This window comes from Protopterus annectens, chromosome 13.part0 (genome assembly GCF_019279795.1).
Source record: "Protopterus annectens isolate FY-2018-M chromosome 13.part0, PAN1.0, whole genome shotgun sequence".
Taxonomy (NCBI): Eukaryota; Metazoa; Chordata; order Ceratodontiformes; family Protopteridae; genus Protopterus; species Protopterus annectens.
The window spans coordinates 749695461-749711232 of NC_056747.1; the positions used below are offsets into that span (position 1 = coordinate 749695461).

Here is a 15772-nt window from a genome sequence, read left to right on the forward strand (position 1 = left end):
TTAGCTAAGAAGTCTTTCAGAGTGGTTTTGAAAGATGTGAGGGAGGGTATGGACCCGATGGACACAGGTAAAGAGTCGAGTACAGACAATGCCAGCAGATTTGCTATGTTTGTAGACAGGAGTTTTTGGTCACTGGATTGCAATGACTAACTGGGAACATAGATATGTATAATGTCTTTTAGTGCTGGACAGGCAGATGTATGCTGGATAATTTTACAGGTAGTAAGACGCTGTGTATATGCTAGTTGATGTGGCATTTTTAACCAATTTACTCTTTTCAGTGCTATAAAGTGGTGTTTTCTGAAAGGGGTATGTACTGCAAATTATCATTTCAAGTCCCCCAAAATAATCAAACTGAGACACATAAGTGCATCCATGATTCCTGGATTAAAGTCTATATTTCACAGACAACAGGTGCCAGTGCTGTCATATGTGAAAATGGTCTACAAAACAAAAGTCAGAAATTCAAAAGATTATGCATGACTATGTATTCAAACATATAACATCCGGTTAATTTGATTAAGATGAACAATGACAGAAGGAGAGAACCTGCCAGACAGTGAAAAGTCTATTGATAAAGAGCAATACCAAAAGCTATGAGGATTGTCACCCCCACAATTTTGGAATGAAGGGATTCACTACAGAGACTTAGTCTCTCACCAGCTCACTTGCTAAAGGGTAGACTGTTACCTTTAATTACGTTACTAATGTCTGAAAATTAATACAAACTTCAAGGAATGCTGGAAATAAATCAGGACAAACAGAATTACTGTTATGACTGAAAATGCAGACTACCAGATTTACAATATCAAGACAGAGTAAGAATACAAAAGCCACAGGAAGTACACAGTCTAAAGTTAAAGTACTTGGTCTGCAGATACAGATGAACTAAGATCCTAAGTAATTCACATGAAAATGAAAAGTTGTATAGGGAAGAATCACCAATATGTCTATGTTTAAGAATGCCAACTAACCAGAATTTTTACAACCAGTACTGGCTCAAACAAATACAGACTGTAAAAATTGTTATAGCAAAGCGTTAAATGAAGTCCCGTAGTCATTTCTTCAAGTAAAGTTGCACACCAGCAAGAACTTCTCCAATTGGGAGATCACATGCCAAGAGTGAGCAGTCCTGTTAGCATTTTACATGTGGAAGTCCGCTAAAAAATCCATCTATGCGGGCAGTTTCAGAGCACAGCATGACACTACATACTAAAAGGCTGCATTTATTAAAATGTTTTCTGAATGTGTATAAAAACATCTTGACCGATGTAAAATGCCCACGGCACTCAGAGTAAAGTATATAACAGAGAAAAGGAGAAGCATATGATGTACACTGCAATAAATGTACTAACCCTTAGTTCTGAAAACAGCACATCTTGGGGTGGATATTCTCGAATTACATTCACAGTGTCCTTGCTTACTGATTATCATGACAAACACCTATGTATCCTTCACCAAGGGGCTAAAAGTGAGAGGGTCATCATCAATGCACAATTTAAAAAGACTTCCTCACTAGATGATTTCTGTTCAATTTGCTGCCCTTACAAATTCCCCTTATAATTATTAATGCTGTATAAACTCCAGATTACAAGGTAAACACACCAAAATTAATAGCACTTTCTTATTTTCTGATGTCTGCATGGGTAAATATAGCAAACGTTAGCTGTGGTTTCAAATTTCCGAACTTCTGCCTGCGTCAGTATAATTTCAGTAAAGATGTCAACATCAGTGTTTATTCTGATGACTACTCAAGCCTTAAGATTGTTTGCTCAACTGACTACTCAAGTCTCAGATGTAAAAATGTTGCCTCTGGTAAGAGTACAGTGGCGTGACTAACCCATGAGTAAACTAATACACAAACATAAAATGAAGTACAGAGTGTGAAATAAACCTGGGAAATCAGCAGAAAGCTGAGCATAGGTACTGCTGCCTGCAGACATACAAGTGGTAAATGGATATACAGACAAGTATGACAACATGCTTCACAGCACAAGAAAAATCAATCACACATTCAGGTCAGAGATAGGGTCACAAGTTGCAGAATTCTTACTGCTAATTCAGAAAAAACTGTAGAAGCAAAAATAAACAAACATTTTCTCAGTCTTTCAAAAGTTGACATATCCAGCCTCAGAATGGTCATTTTACCATAGCTTAATGCAAGAAAAACAATTAGTTTGCAAGTCAGTTGGTCAGCAAGTCCATAACCTAGTATGTAATGAAATAAGAACAACATTGAGAGGAGCTGATACTGTAGCACAGAAAACAGAGGTATAATAATTATTTTATCAACTGGTCAGGTGTGGGAACAAATACAGCTTTCCCAGGGATGAAAAGTGACAGGAAACGCAAGTGCTCGGTGTTAACATACTATGTGGAAAAATCTGTGCAGTACTGCTCTACAGCCCATGCTACAGCAATCTAACCAACAGGACACTGGAGATGCATGTTTGTGGATAAAGAGAGCACACACCATAATATTACACAGTTGTCATTCCTTCAACTTTGTAGCAAACGCAGTCCTTAACAAGAAGAAACAAAACAATACAAAGGGGTGCCAGCACTCGATCAGGCAAAGCTGCACAATGGCAAATAAAATATGAAAAATTAAATTTAAAATGTCAATGTAACCTATTTATGAGCTGCATGAAAAACCTGTTTTGTTAAAAAAAAACAGGTTAAAGTCAAGACGTAAGCATGTTGCAAAAAACAGGTATGAAGAGATCTAAAAATGGATCAGAACAGCAGCATTACTATTACTGTTGCCGGATATAAAAGTTCTAATTGATTAGACAATACTAATTTCATGACTCCTGCTCTGTCAGATTTGTGAAGATGAACAAAGAATCACAGAACTTTACTGCTTAATAATTCAAACACGGACGGCTAGCATGCTGAGAATCTCAAACTCAAAAGTAATACATGTAGACATAAAAGACCACTGATGATAGAAGCTAACTTCTAAAACATTCACTGAAAAAAAAAAAAAAAAGAATTAGCATCCATTCTGAGCACTTTGTCAAGGCACTGCTAGGATTCCATTTCATTAAATACTTTGTGGAGTACTGTTTGTGTGTGCTATGGGTTTTGACTGGAATATCTGCTTCCTGATGAGGCCTGCACGAATATAGCTGAATATTTGTGCATGTGAAGATACACACCTAAATCTGCTAATGTACTTTCATCAGCCGTCAGCTGATGACAGTACATGTTATGTCAGATAACCATATATCCATACTAATCAGATACAAGGCAGAAAACAGATACTGTTAATGTTTACCAAATAACAATTGAATAAATTTGTTGTACCTTACAACAGGCCTGAGAATGATACGATATTTACCATTAATGGGATGGCCAAATTAACCCAACTCCAATTTTAAATCTACTTCGGCAGCACCTTCCCTCCCTTTATAAACTGGGCATGCAAGTATTCGCTATAATCACTGAAACTGTTTCACTGAACTGGCATTCTGACGAATCTGGAGGTGCAAACAAGTCTGCAAACAATTTCCAAGGTAAGAGAATCCTAAGATGATGGGAAAAACTACTTTGTTAGGGGTTGTCTACTCTTCTGCATGCTGTATTCTTAGATTAGTAACAGTTAAATTAGCAGTGGGTGGTGAAATGACAATTTACTGAAACATTTTTAATATTTTGTCATGCAATGGTTCACAGGTGTTCAAGGGTAGTTACTAGGCATGCAACCAATGAGACTATCGAGGGGACTGGGGACTAGCCTAATTTCCAGGTTACCCCAAAGCACGCACTGCTTAAATGACTTACTCTGTCACAAAGTAGGCAAACTGAAGCTGACAGAATCAAACCTTAGACTTCACAATTTCAATGTCTTGTGTTGTTGGACTACCGTAAAGTGCTTCTCTGAACTACAGTGCACACAATGAAGCATCGATAAATTCCAAGTCTTTTAAGGGGAAAGGGGTCAGATTTCAACAAGAATGCTGTCTAGCAGCACATAAGAGGAAGGATCACCTCTGTCCCTTCAAAAACATTAGCTAGACAGTCCCCAAAGTCATCTAGGTGAAGTTGTGGGAACACAGAAGCTGTATAAGAACTAATGGAACGTATTCACTTGTCTTCACAAGAAAATGCACGTTATTCCAAAAACAGTACAGCCTTTTCATCCCACATCAACAAATGGACTTCAGCACGTTTTATTGTCAAGGCAACACATCTGCTTGAGAAGACTAATGGAGGAGTTACTTTGGTTCTTAGATATTTATTTTGCCCTTCAGTACCTTGGCTGTGGATCATTTTGCAATAAAGGAAAAGTAAACAAGGCACTGTACTGACAGAATCATGCTGCCACCATCCATGACTGAATGTGCCACTATAAAAAGTCTCTGGTTATGCCCATGCACCAATCCCGACTAGTAACCCTCCTTTTACCTCCCCTAGCCACCATGCCTCACACCGTCTGATCATTGCATTCCTTCCACTGTAGGCTCTGGCTCACCCTTTAGCCTCCCCTTCTCTCCTCATTCAATCTCTCAGACCTGTTAGAACATGTTTAACAACCTCACTTCATCTCAACTCCAAATACATATCCAAATGACTTACACCTAGCTTCCTCTCACTACCACGTATACTACTCACTCAGTCTTCCCTCTTACACCTCTTTTTTCCCCTTCCATCCCATTAGCACTTCTAGTTTGTTCCACCTTTGTGTGGAGCTCCTGCTTTATATCTGTTTGGGTTTAGTGCAATATTTGTATATAAGGTTCATAGGTAGGTACTAGGCTATTAGCCCTAGGGCCTATATAAGCCTAGCCAAAAAGGTACCCTGGCTTTCGTCACACAAGAAAATTATTTTCCTGTGCCCCTGTCGAGCAGAGCCACAGAAGTGATCCCTGGGGTGAATTTCCTATTTCCCATCCAATCATCAAGATTTTTCTTGAAGAGTGCTAATGAGGAGCTCTGTTTGACATAGATAGGTAGTCTGTTCCAGAGTATGGGAAATCTCTGGGACAGGAATCTATCCCTCCAGCATGTTCTGTTTATTGTGGTAACAAGGTTTAGGTCCCTACAGCATGTAGCTTGGAGGGATTGGGATTTCTTTAATTGGTGCATGTCCAACAGCTCTGGGTTTGACATAGCTTTATATGTTAGGCAGAGATCGCCTCCGAGTAGGCGATATGCGATGGAGTAAAGCTGGAGTTTTTTGATACGGTCTGCGTAGGGCATCTGTTTGAGGCCAGTAATCCTCTTTGTGGGGTATTTCTGTGGCCTTTCCAATTGTTGTAGATGTCTTGTGAGGTACATACCAAAAGGGGCGTTGTACTCTATAATGGGTCTAAGGAGTGATGAGTAGAGGGGAACAATTACCTCTTTTTTTCTGGATGAGAAACCTTTTGTGATGAGGTGAGCCATGTAGAAGGATTTACTGACCACTGTGGCGATGTGATTATCAAAGGAGAGACTACTGTCCACCTGTGTCCCAAGGTCTTTTATCACACTTTCGGCGTTAAGGAGACTGCCACTTATGTGGTTGTTCATGGGTACAGAGTTTTTACCAAAGGGGATGACAAGACACTTTTTTGCACTGAGCTTCAAGCCATGGCTTTAACACCAGGCATCTGTCTCAGTGAGGCCCTTTTGTAGGATGTCCACATTGTTAGGAGTTTCGATTATGGCTCCTAGTTTGCAGTCATCTGCAAACTTTGTTAGCCAAAGACCTTCTGTGTTAGCCTGTACTTCAGAGAAGTAGATACCAAACAGGAGAGGGCCCAGGACTGAACCCTGTGGTACTCCACTTGTCACTGGTCTGAAGTCGGATTTGGAGTCTGCTACTTTCACAGTGTGGGTTCTGTCCATGAGCGAGCTGGCAACCCATCTTGTGACATAGGGATTTATACCTAGTTTAGTGAGCTTATCTATAATTCCAGAGTGGGGGATGGTGTCAAAAGCCTTGGCGAGATCTAGATAAGCTGTGTGAACCACCTTACCCTCATCTATGGCTTTGGTGACTGCTTCAAAGAAGTCACTCAGGTTTAGGAGACATGATCTGCCTTTTACAAACTCGAACTGGGTAGGGTCCAGAGTTTGGAGATTACCAATGTCTTTGTTTATGAGTTCCATGATGATACGTTCCATGGCCTTGCAGACCAGGCTCATCAGGATAATGGGGCGGTAGTTCCCGGGGACCGTTGCGACTCTCCCTTTGTGGAGTGGGATAACCGTTGCGGTGCGCCATTCAGTGGGCACAAAGCCTGAGGTGAGGCTATGACTGAACATGGTACTTAGGTAGGATGCCAGTTCATTCTGTAGTTCGTGTAGAACGCAGCCTGGGATATCGTCAGGTCCCATGGATGCGGTGTTCTTGGCTTTGGAGAGTGTGGTTTTTTACCTGTGCAGCCGTTATTACAGGAACTTTGCATTCTTCCGGTATAGAGATGGGCCCCCTAGGGGGTGAGAGGGGGATAAAGTTAGCACTGAACCTATCTGCCAGGATGTTGGCAATATCAGTTGGTTCTGTATATTCGTTGCCATTGTGCTGTAACTCAGAGCAGATCTGAGTGTTGCCATTGAGATTCTTGACATAGCTATAGAATGCTTTGTGGTTGACTTTAGAGTCAGTGGCAATTTTGTTTTCGGAACTAGCTTTGGAGGATTTTATGAGGGATCACAGTTTCTTACTGATTTTGACCAGGGAGTTCCTCCAGTCATGGGATTTTACTCTTTTAACAGTTTCTTTCTTCTGTTGTACAGTTTGTTTACGGCAGACGACCACCAGATTGGCTTCCTTTTTTTGGAGGATAGCATCTTGGTTCTATTAGGGATAGCATGATCCATGCACTCGTGTAAGTGCTTACAAAGTGCATTTGTGTAGGATTCAGCAGTCGTACCTCTATTGTCCGTCTGCTTGGGTGTCATGAAGTTTGCCACTTTTGTCTTAAGAAGTTTTTTACGGTGGTTTCCCTAATTGGGGGTGGGGGCAGGATGTCTAGGGTGATTAGCTTGTGGTCGGATCTGACCAACGAGGAACTGACCTCTGGTGTGGAACACTGGTTGCCCATGTTGGTAATGACCAGGTCTAGGATATTGCTGCCCCTGGTGGGGGTGTGAATAAGTTGATCCAAGCAGTTGGAATTTACGAATTCCAGAAAACGCTGAGCAAAAGAGTTGGTACATGAGTAGTTTTCCCAGTTAATGGTGGGGTAGTTGAAATCGCCCATTATTTGGGTGTTGGGTTGTACCCTAATACTTTCCAGTGTATCAAGAAATGAGGAGTGGGAATCCTGGGGCATGGTGGAGGGGTCTGTAGCAAGTTGCAATTTGGATTGCGGTCTTGCCCAGAGTTAGTTGCACTTGGATAATCTCGGATGCATTATGCTGTGCAACTAGCTTGGAGGTGTGGATATCCTTAATGAATATGGACACGCCTCCACCTTTAGTGCTTTGTTCCGGGTTAGGTGGCCGAAAGGTGTGTTATGAATTATAGCCTGGTAACGCAGGGGTGCTCTCTGGAGCTTTGAACCAGGTCTCTGTCACTGCACAGATGTCGATGTTCTCCATTTTAAGGAGTGCCTCGAGTGAGTGCATTTTGAGGTTTAGACTTCTAGCATTGAGTAGCATTACCCTCAGATTTTGCTTGCTTGTACCTGTTTAGAACAGTATCTGTTTGAGCTTAGTTCTACCTGTATATACATCCTACCTTTATTCCTAGCCTCTAGCTAGATATTTGTATATCTGTTCATTACTATGCTTCATAATGTATGTATAGCTAATGTTTGCTGCAGTATGTATTATTTGTTTCTTCTTCTTTTGGCCAAGTTGCCAGCCCAGCACCCAACCTTCCACAGAAGGCACACACATGCACGCACTCACACCTAGGGCCAATTTAGAGTATCCAATCCACCTACAGCATGTCTCTGGGATGTGGGAGGAAACCGGAGCACCTGGAGGAAACCCATGTGACCACAGGGAGGACATGCAGGCTCCACACAGAAGGCACCACAGCCGAGAATCGAACCGGAGAACCTCTTGCAGTGAGGCGGCAACGCTAACCACTGCACCACCGCGGCCACCCAGTATGTATTGTATATTCAATTGTTCTTCAGGTACTCTGCTGCTCATTTATTGTTCTGTGGAGCTTTTTTCCCTGGGCCTCCACTGAAAAAGGATCTGTGTCCAGATGGAATTTCCCAGTAAACAAATGTAATGAATAAATAAATACACAACACACGTCTGGTCCACACCTACCACCCAGTAATGTGCTAAACTGTGTCAGGATTGCAAGAACTACACTGTATGGCAAATGAAGAACATAACACTTTCCTATGCACAGCAAGCTTATTTCTGAACAAGATTCACCATCATGATGGAAGGTATGCATGCGTGTGTGCATGTGTGTGTGATATTTCATACAGTCCTTTCAGTTACATTTAAATATCCTAAACTTAAAGCTTGCACAATCACTCAATTTAGATGCAGTGGTACTCATTGCATACATCTTACCATACCTGATTTTTGAGTTGAGCAATCTCCCTCTTGCTTGGTGCATTGTTCTTCAAATGATCCAGCATAATCTGTGCATCTGCCAGGAGCGCTTTTGTCCGCTTCAGGTCTTTCTTCAGCCGCTTCTCTGTCTCAAAGTCATGCTGACTGACCTATTTACAGAAGTGCACAAAAACAAGGAAAAAACAGTAAAGCTGTGTTGTCGACCAAAATCACAATTACAAGTGCACAGACAGTTTTGCAGTGGTGCTGTACCCAGCACTACATTTACTTCACACAGGACTCAGCCAGGAAACAATGGTGACAAAGCTCAGTTACAATTATGTTTACTCTAATCCTTCTTCCTCCACCCACTTTACTTTTGTTCCTCAATACATAAATCACTTTTCTGTGTGCATACAACACCCACTAACAGCTAAGTAGGAAGTATGGCCTTAATATATCCTGTAGATAACCACACCACTGATCTAAATCACACCAAAGACAGAAATATTTACATATGTGTCTAAGTACATTAACATGCATACTAATGTTTGTGGATGTTTGTGTATAAATGGACACATATATACATAGATACAGGCACGCACACATTGGTATGACCATAACATGCAGCACCTGAAATGGGCAGAACAACATTAGAAGTAAGGGACAGGTTTACCAGCCATTTGACATCTAGGGCATAATAGGTCATTCTCTGCACTGCAGTCTCCTGCAATGAATGTGGTCTTAAAACCAGTGTAAAACACAGACTGCATCCTGTTACAAAAGATAAGATATTATCTCAAAACAAGTAAATTTAAAATTTTACCAGATTATTTATGCTGTATAAGTGGATTTACTTACATTTCACTGTATATCTTCTAGAGATTTGTAAAAAAAGGCACAACGACATGCAGGTACCCTTTATTGGGCGACCTAATTTTCAGCCCTTCTATACTTTCATTCACCCATCCTTTCAATGTATGGGTAGATTTTTAAGACAAAATTTGCACTTAGAGTAAGGCTGTTAGAACAATGATAAGACATCTGTTTTTGCCTCTCATGACTCAAAATTCGACGCAGCCTCTGGTGTCAGAAGGTCCAGATGAGTGGATAGAATGAAGAAGCCACAGAGCTGATCTTATATCCTGTTAGAAATGTGGAGGATTAACTGCTAATTGTGCAACCTTGGGTGAAGGGCAGGGATCTCACAGGCAGCAATTTAAGAAGAAAGGACAAGCAGAATGATGTCCAGCAAATGATGCACAAATGCACATAAAATGTGGGTGTAGACATCAGTGCAGGTGCTTCACTTAGCTAGGGATCCTGTTCAGCCACCACAGAATGACAGCTTCTATTCCCCGAAACCCCACTGAGTCCAAGCTCCCTCATTCTAGAAACTAGTAATAGTTTATGCTCTAGCCTCTGAGGAGTTGGGTGGCCTGCCCTTCTTTGAAGGCAGGGCATCGGGCTGGCAACTTGGCACCGTAAAAATCCACTGCCAATCATAAGCGGACCGGAGTTCCACTGCGGCAACCCCTAATCGGGAAAAGCCGAAAGACATTACTTACATCCTGTTCCTCATCAAATGAATAAATGGGAAAGGCTAGGAATACATCAAGCAGCAGAAAAAAAAATAATATAATATATGTGGTTTCATTGGCATAGAGGAGTAAAGCCCTGACTATGACCCAGGGGACTTGAGTTCAGTTAGAGGATCTGGCACTTGGAGCTGGCATGCAGGAAGGAAGGAGTGACATGGCCCAGTTATTTCACCTTTTCATATGTTAACCAGGTAGATGGATTGGGTTCTTATCAGAAGACCGAAGACGCATTTTGTCGAATGCGTCTTGGTCGAACTTCAAATGTCGGAAACGCAAAATGACAAAGCGGCATATAAGTGAATTATTTCCCTGGGAAAGAAGTCGCTTGACCTCTTCTGTCACTTTGCCAATTTTGGCACTGTAGTGCGATCTCAGAGTTGGTATATTTAAGTAGGGTGTGTGTGTGTGTGTGTGGGACACAGACCCCCTACAAAGTCCCCAATGTCTGAATGTGGTTTTTTTTTTTTTTTGGAACAGTGATTTTTTTTTTCCCTGGGAAAAAAAAAATCACTGTTCTGGTAGTTTAATGTGTTGTAAATTTGAACGTTTGAGTTCGATACAACAACGTTCGATCATTTGATCGTTTGTTGTTATAATACAGACCCAATGGATTCGTCCAAGGACCATTTTCAGCCATGACCAGAGCCAAAATGCCAAATATAAACTACAAACATAAAGAAAGCATTTATGAAAACAAAATAAAATATTCAGTTTCATAACAATGTTCAACAGTAACAGTAACTATACCATCAAAGAAAGCACTTTTAAAGTAATTAAAACATTCTGCACAGTTTTCATTTTATAAAACTACAAACACCAAAAGAAGCAAAAAAAAGGATAAACAATTGCATTAATATAGCAGAGCATATAATCTATATAATAATACACTTTACGAATTATTCACATCACAGACACCATTACTCAACATAACTATGTATTATGAGCATTATTATATAATACATTGTACATATGCACTTTACCTATTATTCTTATCACATACAGATTAGTTTACAATAAACCCCCCAAAATTAAGAAAGTCAAAAAATGAGAAGGCCTAATACAACAAGATAATTAGCATGGTTATCCAGTACCTTAATTATATATTTTTTCATCAGTAAGCCAAAAATGTAGAGATTTCATAAATTACTTAATCTAACATCTTTAAGTATAGAGTTCTAGTAAGAATGGGCAATTTTGGAAAATGATCTCTTACAGAAATGTACAGTAGAGGGTAGTCTTTGCAACTGTATGCAATTCATATTATGTAGAGAACAGGATTTCTTAATATTAGCCTGTTAAATAGTCAGGCAGTAATCTTTCATGCAAAAGTTTTGAAGAGAAAAGTACTTGGGAGTAAACAGGCATTAGCCCCAACAGGTAGCAAGTTTTCTTTTTTGTAGGATAAAACAGTGGCATTCTCTACTGGTGGAAAGAGCACAGAAAAATTATGGGAACACCGTAAATTAAATCTGAGGCACAGGATATTTATCCCCACGTGTCTCCCTGTCTTCAGAGAGAGGGCACATGGTCTTCTGGAAGAAATCCTAGTGGACAACAGAGATCACACAAGAGTGCTGGCTTTATCAGAAGGGCAGGGACATCTTGAGGGATTATGTTGCTTGCAGAAGTGAGTGAGTACCCTAGTAGATGCTTACTGCAGGCCAAACCCAAGAGCAGGATACAGGGCATACATCATGGGTACAACAAGATAAGCAAGCAGTAGCTGCTGGATGCAGAGCGATTTAAAGCAAGTTATAAATATAATAATTAAAGCAACATGACAATATAAAATGTCATGTTATACAATCATTGGCTGTTAGCTGTGCAAACTGTAATTACAGGTCAGAACAAGAAATATATCAAAAAATTCTGCATAGTGAGAAATCAAATTATCCAAAAGGATAAAGCAAATTAACTGTCGCCAGCAAGGCAGCAAGAGAAGATACGCTAATATCATACACAAGCAGTGTTCACAAGTACATAAACATCAGGAGATACATCATTTAAAAGGCTTACTATTTAATAATGTCTGGTGACTGAAGAAAGGAGATAAAAGATAGGACATCAGGTGTAAGAGGTCAACTGACATTCTATTTAGAATAACAATTCCAGTTTTAATGTTGACAACTTCTGAGAGTTTTGTCACAAGAACATTTGTGTGGAATTTGCCACGCACAAAATTAAGAGTTGGCAAAATAGTAACAACAGAAATCTCCGAAGTTGACATCTCATCCGGAATTCAGGCCAGAGAAGACAGACTTAGGAATTAGTGGACCCCTTAGATCTTGGCTATGTATGGATATAATATAAGAAGAAAAATAGTACTATCTGAAAATGCAAGCAATGAAATGTGAAACATGCTTTTTTATTTGTTTTAATTTTTAAGCCCCTCTTTGTCGAACTAGTCTGTTTTTAAAAATAATTAGTGAATTTAGAGTACATGAGCGGACAGGTGATCCACTGTGGCGACCCCTAACCAGGAAAAGCCGAAAGAAGAAGATGATCTATAATAAAGATATGCTACTGTAAACATAAGGTATGACAACACATGTGAGATTAGTTTTACCAATGTTAAAGAAAGCTGAAATGCAGACTGAGCCATGTGTGAATACAATATATGTGAATTATACAAGATGATGTCAATGAAGATATTTTTATAAAGAAAATGGAATGAAGACTACTTTATGATTTACACTGTAATGGAGAAGGCAAGAGACCAGAAGGTAATGGTGGGAGAGCAAGGCTGGAATAAAATATGAATTTGCAAAGTGAAGATTTAAAGTGAGTATGTATCCTTTATTTACAAAATGAATGACAGGACATTTGTTTGGTTGGTACAGAACAGTGTTACGCAGATTTCAGGGGCACCACCATTGCAACTTAGTAAGTTCTAGCTACTGCATTTCTCTGAGGAAGACAGAGTACGAGTCCAGATGTAGCCAACAGTTGGCTGACAGCAACAAGCAAAACAAGACCTGCTACTAGGCACCAAATTGTTCTGGTCCTGGGATGTGAGCTTAGTGCATCCGATGTGATAATGGCACCTCCTCAACAGGTGTGAATGATAGCACGCACATGCATGGAGAGAGCATATAAGGCCGTTGAAGAGATGTGGAGATTTACATATCTGCCACAAGGGGGCAAGTATCTCCCATACATGCATAGATAAGCCTGACACTGTGAGCAGCTCATCATGGATACCATGAGGTAACCAAAGAATTAAGGCACTGTAGAACCCGGAAGGCTGCCTAGATAATGGCATCCCTTGGTCAGCTCATACTAAGGGGAACAAATGAGACAATTAATCAATCAATGGGAGGGATGATGGTCGACAAGCATCGAAAGAAAAGCAAAGTGAGGAAAAAATAAGTTCTTCAAGAGGGCTCTTCTTTGGGAATAATAGTTGAAAGAAGAAATAATTTGTCAGACCAGCTTTGTTAAATGAGAGGATCATGGCCTACTTTTGGAGTTACTGAAATGCAGACTGCATTCCCCTAACATTTATGAAAGATAGACAACTATGGTCACTTTCCAGATCATGTTCACAAAGGCATTATGCATCTCACATAGATATAAATGGAATGATGGACGACTTATGGGTATTGGCTGTAAGCTTCAGACATTCAAATGGAAGACCATCAGAGGACAGTGAAGACAGTGTGAGTTTTACAAGCAATTTCTAGACAAGGCTTGAAGAAATCAAGGTAAAGTGACATGGAGAGGAGATATTGCCAAGCTATGTACTGTCGCCCATGTACATACTAGGACAAGATGAGGTGCCATTACTGAAGAACTGCCATAAATGAATAGCCACCTCAGAGGATGCATTGGAGAAAAGGTGATGATGACATACATGCTTTACTAGGACTTAGTGATCAGGTAATACCATGTTATAATACTTTAGGATTAAGGTAGTAACTTCTTAGAACAAAATGTTTCTTTTTTTATAGAACCACAGGCTTGGGCGACTTACTTAGGTGGTACTACCACCATGGATGTCCAACCTGAGCACTTTAGACTCCAATTCCATAAGGTACTCAGGGCAGAGTTTAATTTCTCTTTTTGTCTCTGAGAGCATGGTGTTATTAAAACTTAAGAGAAGGTGTTGCTGAAAATGTTTAGCATAACCCATTATTTTAACAGCTCTCCCCAAAAAAGACACTTACAATGCAAGCACTTTTGTTAAGGACCTGTGCCCCCTTCACCCCATGCCCCTGTAGTTAAATATAATACTGCCAGATATGCACCACTACTAGCAAAAGGAGCAAGTTTTAATATAACAGGTTTTCAATACCAGGTTCTTGATAACAGGACATGCTCCCTTTGCTGAAGTACTGAAGAAAAAGTCTAGGTTAAATGGAATATAAATGTCATCACCTAAGCTGCTGAACAACAATGATGAATCACTGAAACAAAATGCCTTCATATTCTAAACAGACAACACAATACCCGATCAAATGTGTTTTTTATTAGACACACTGCTTATCCTGTAAGTACATGTAATGAGCAATGCATGTCCTCAACGCTGGATAGAAGGGCGTGTATAAATGTCTGCAGAGATTTCCAAATCTAAAGTGAAGACTCATAGCTCTCAGTTCATATTTAATGTTAAATGACAACCATGAAAACTTGTCAGCAGCAGATTTCTGGTCCACAATGAAATCTCCCATAATTAATAGTTACATTTAATATTGTTTGACAACCATGAAAGTGTGTTATCAGCAGTGGCTTTAGATGGACTCATTGGTATATAAATGCAGCTAATAAGACAGCTACATTACAGTGTTTACTTTAACTGATACAAAGACTGAATCTACTACATGGAAATCGGGAGATGTGGAAGAACAACAGTAAAAGATACTCTGGGAGATTAGAGCAACATCACCATCCCTCTTCTGTGTTATGTCACACCTAAACACATTATTCATGAATCAAAGGAGGCAGAACTTCAGAATCCCTTGTATAGGTATAAAGCCATGTCTCAGAGACAGCCACAATATTTGACTTATAGAAAAAAAATCTCTAAAGGGGGGGCAGTTTACTGCAGACAAGGCAAGTACTGAAGTGAGACCGATTTAGACCTCAAGTAGGCTTCCAAACTGGTCTAAGTTGGGCAGAAAATGTTTCCAAATATTAGTAGAGATATTAGTAGAGATATTCAATAATTTACAATTACATGTATGTGGGGCAGAGGTATAATTTTTAAGTGGTTTCAATAAATAATATAATTGCAGTCATTTAATAATGTGAAAAATATCTGCAAAACTTTAATGAAGGTGCAATAAACAGTAATAACTGGGTGACCATGCATGCAATGTTTGAAGAAATGTCCCAGAACAGGAGACAACAGGAGGACAATGATGTGACATGTGGCAAGGGGACAGACAGAGAAACAGAGAGATTTATTGTTTTTTACTTTTATTTGTTAGCTGGTTTAAGACACTGATCCAAGCTCAGATAGAGAAGTACACACTCCAAAAATATTACAATGTCATATTAATTACAAAACATAATTCTGCAAATGCACAATTAAGAAGAAATAATTCAGCCAATTAAATTCAATAATTCAAATAAATAGCAGAATGGATAATGCATTATGCTACAACAGCAAGTAATGCTCACTAGAAACAAATGGCAGCAGTAGTACAGCTGTTTTGTCACAGCTGCAAATAAGAGATGCTGAGAGACACACAGGACATCTAGTTCAGGAA

General features: G+C 39.8%; 1 protein-coding gene across 7 annotated transcripts in view; it reads right to left on the reverse strand.

The window, feature by feature from the left end:
* MYO18A (myosin XVIIIA) overlaps positions 1-15772 on the reverse strand; it is a 2129602-nt gene that overhangs the window by 431655 nt on the left and 1682175 nt on the right. For all 7 annotated transcript variants that reach the window (XM_044054445.1, XM_044054444.1, XM_044054446.1 and 4 more), the window contains one exon: positions 8484-8630. In XM_044054445.1, coding sequence (XP_043910380.1) covers positions 8484-8630 — 147 coding nt within the window. The remainder of the gene's footprint in view (positions 1-8483; positions 8631-15772) is intronic.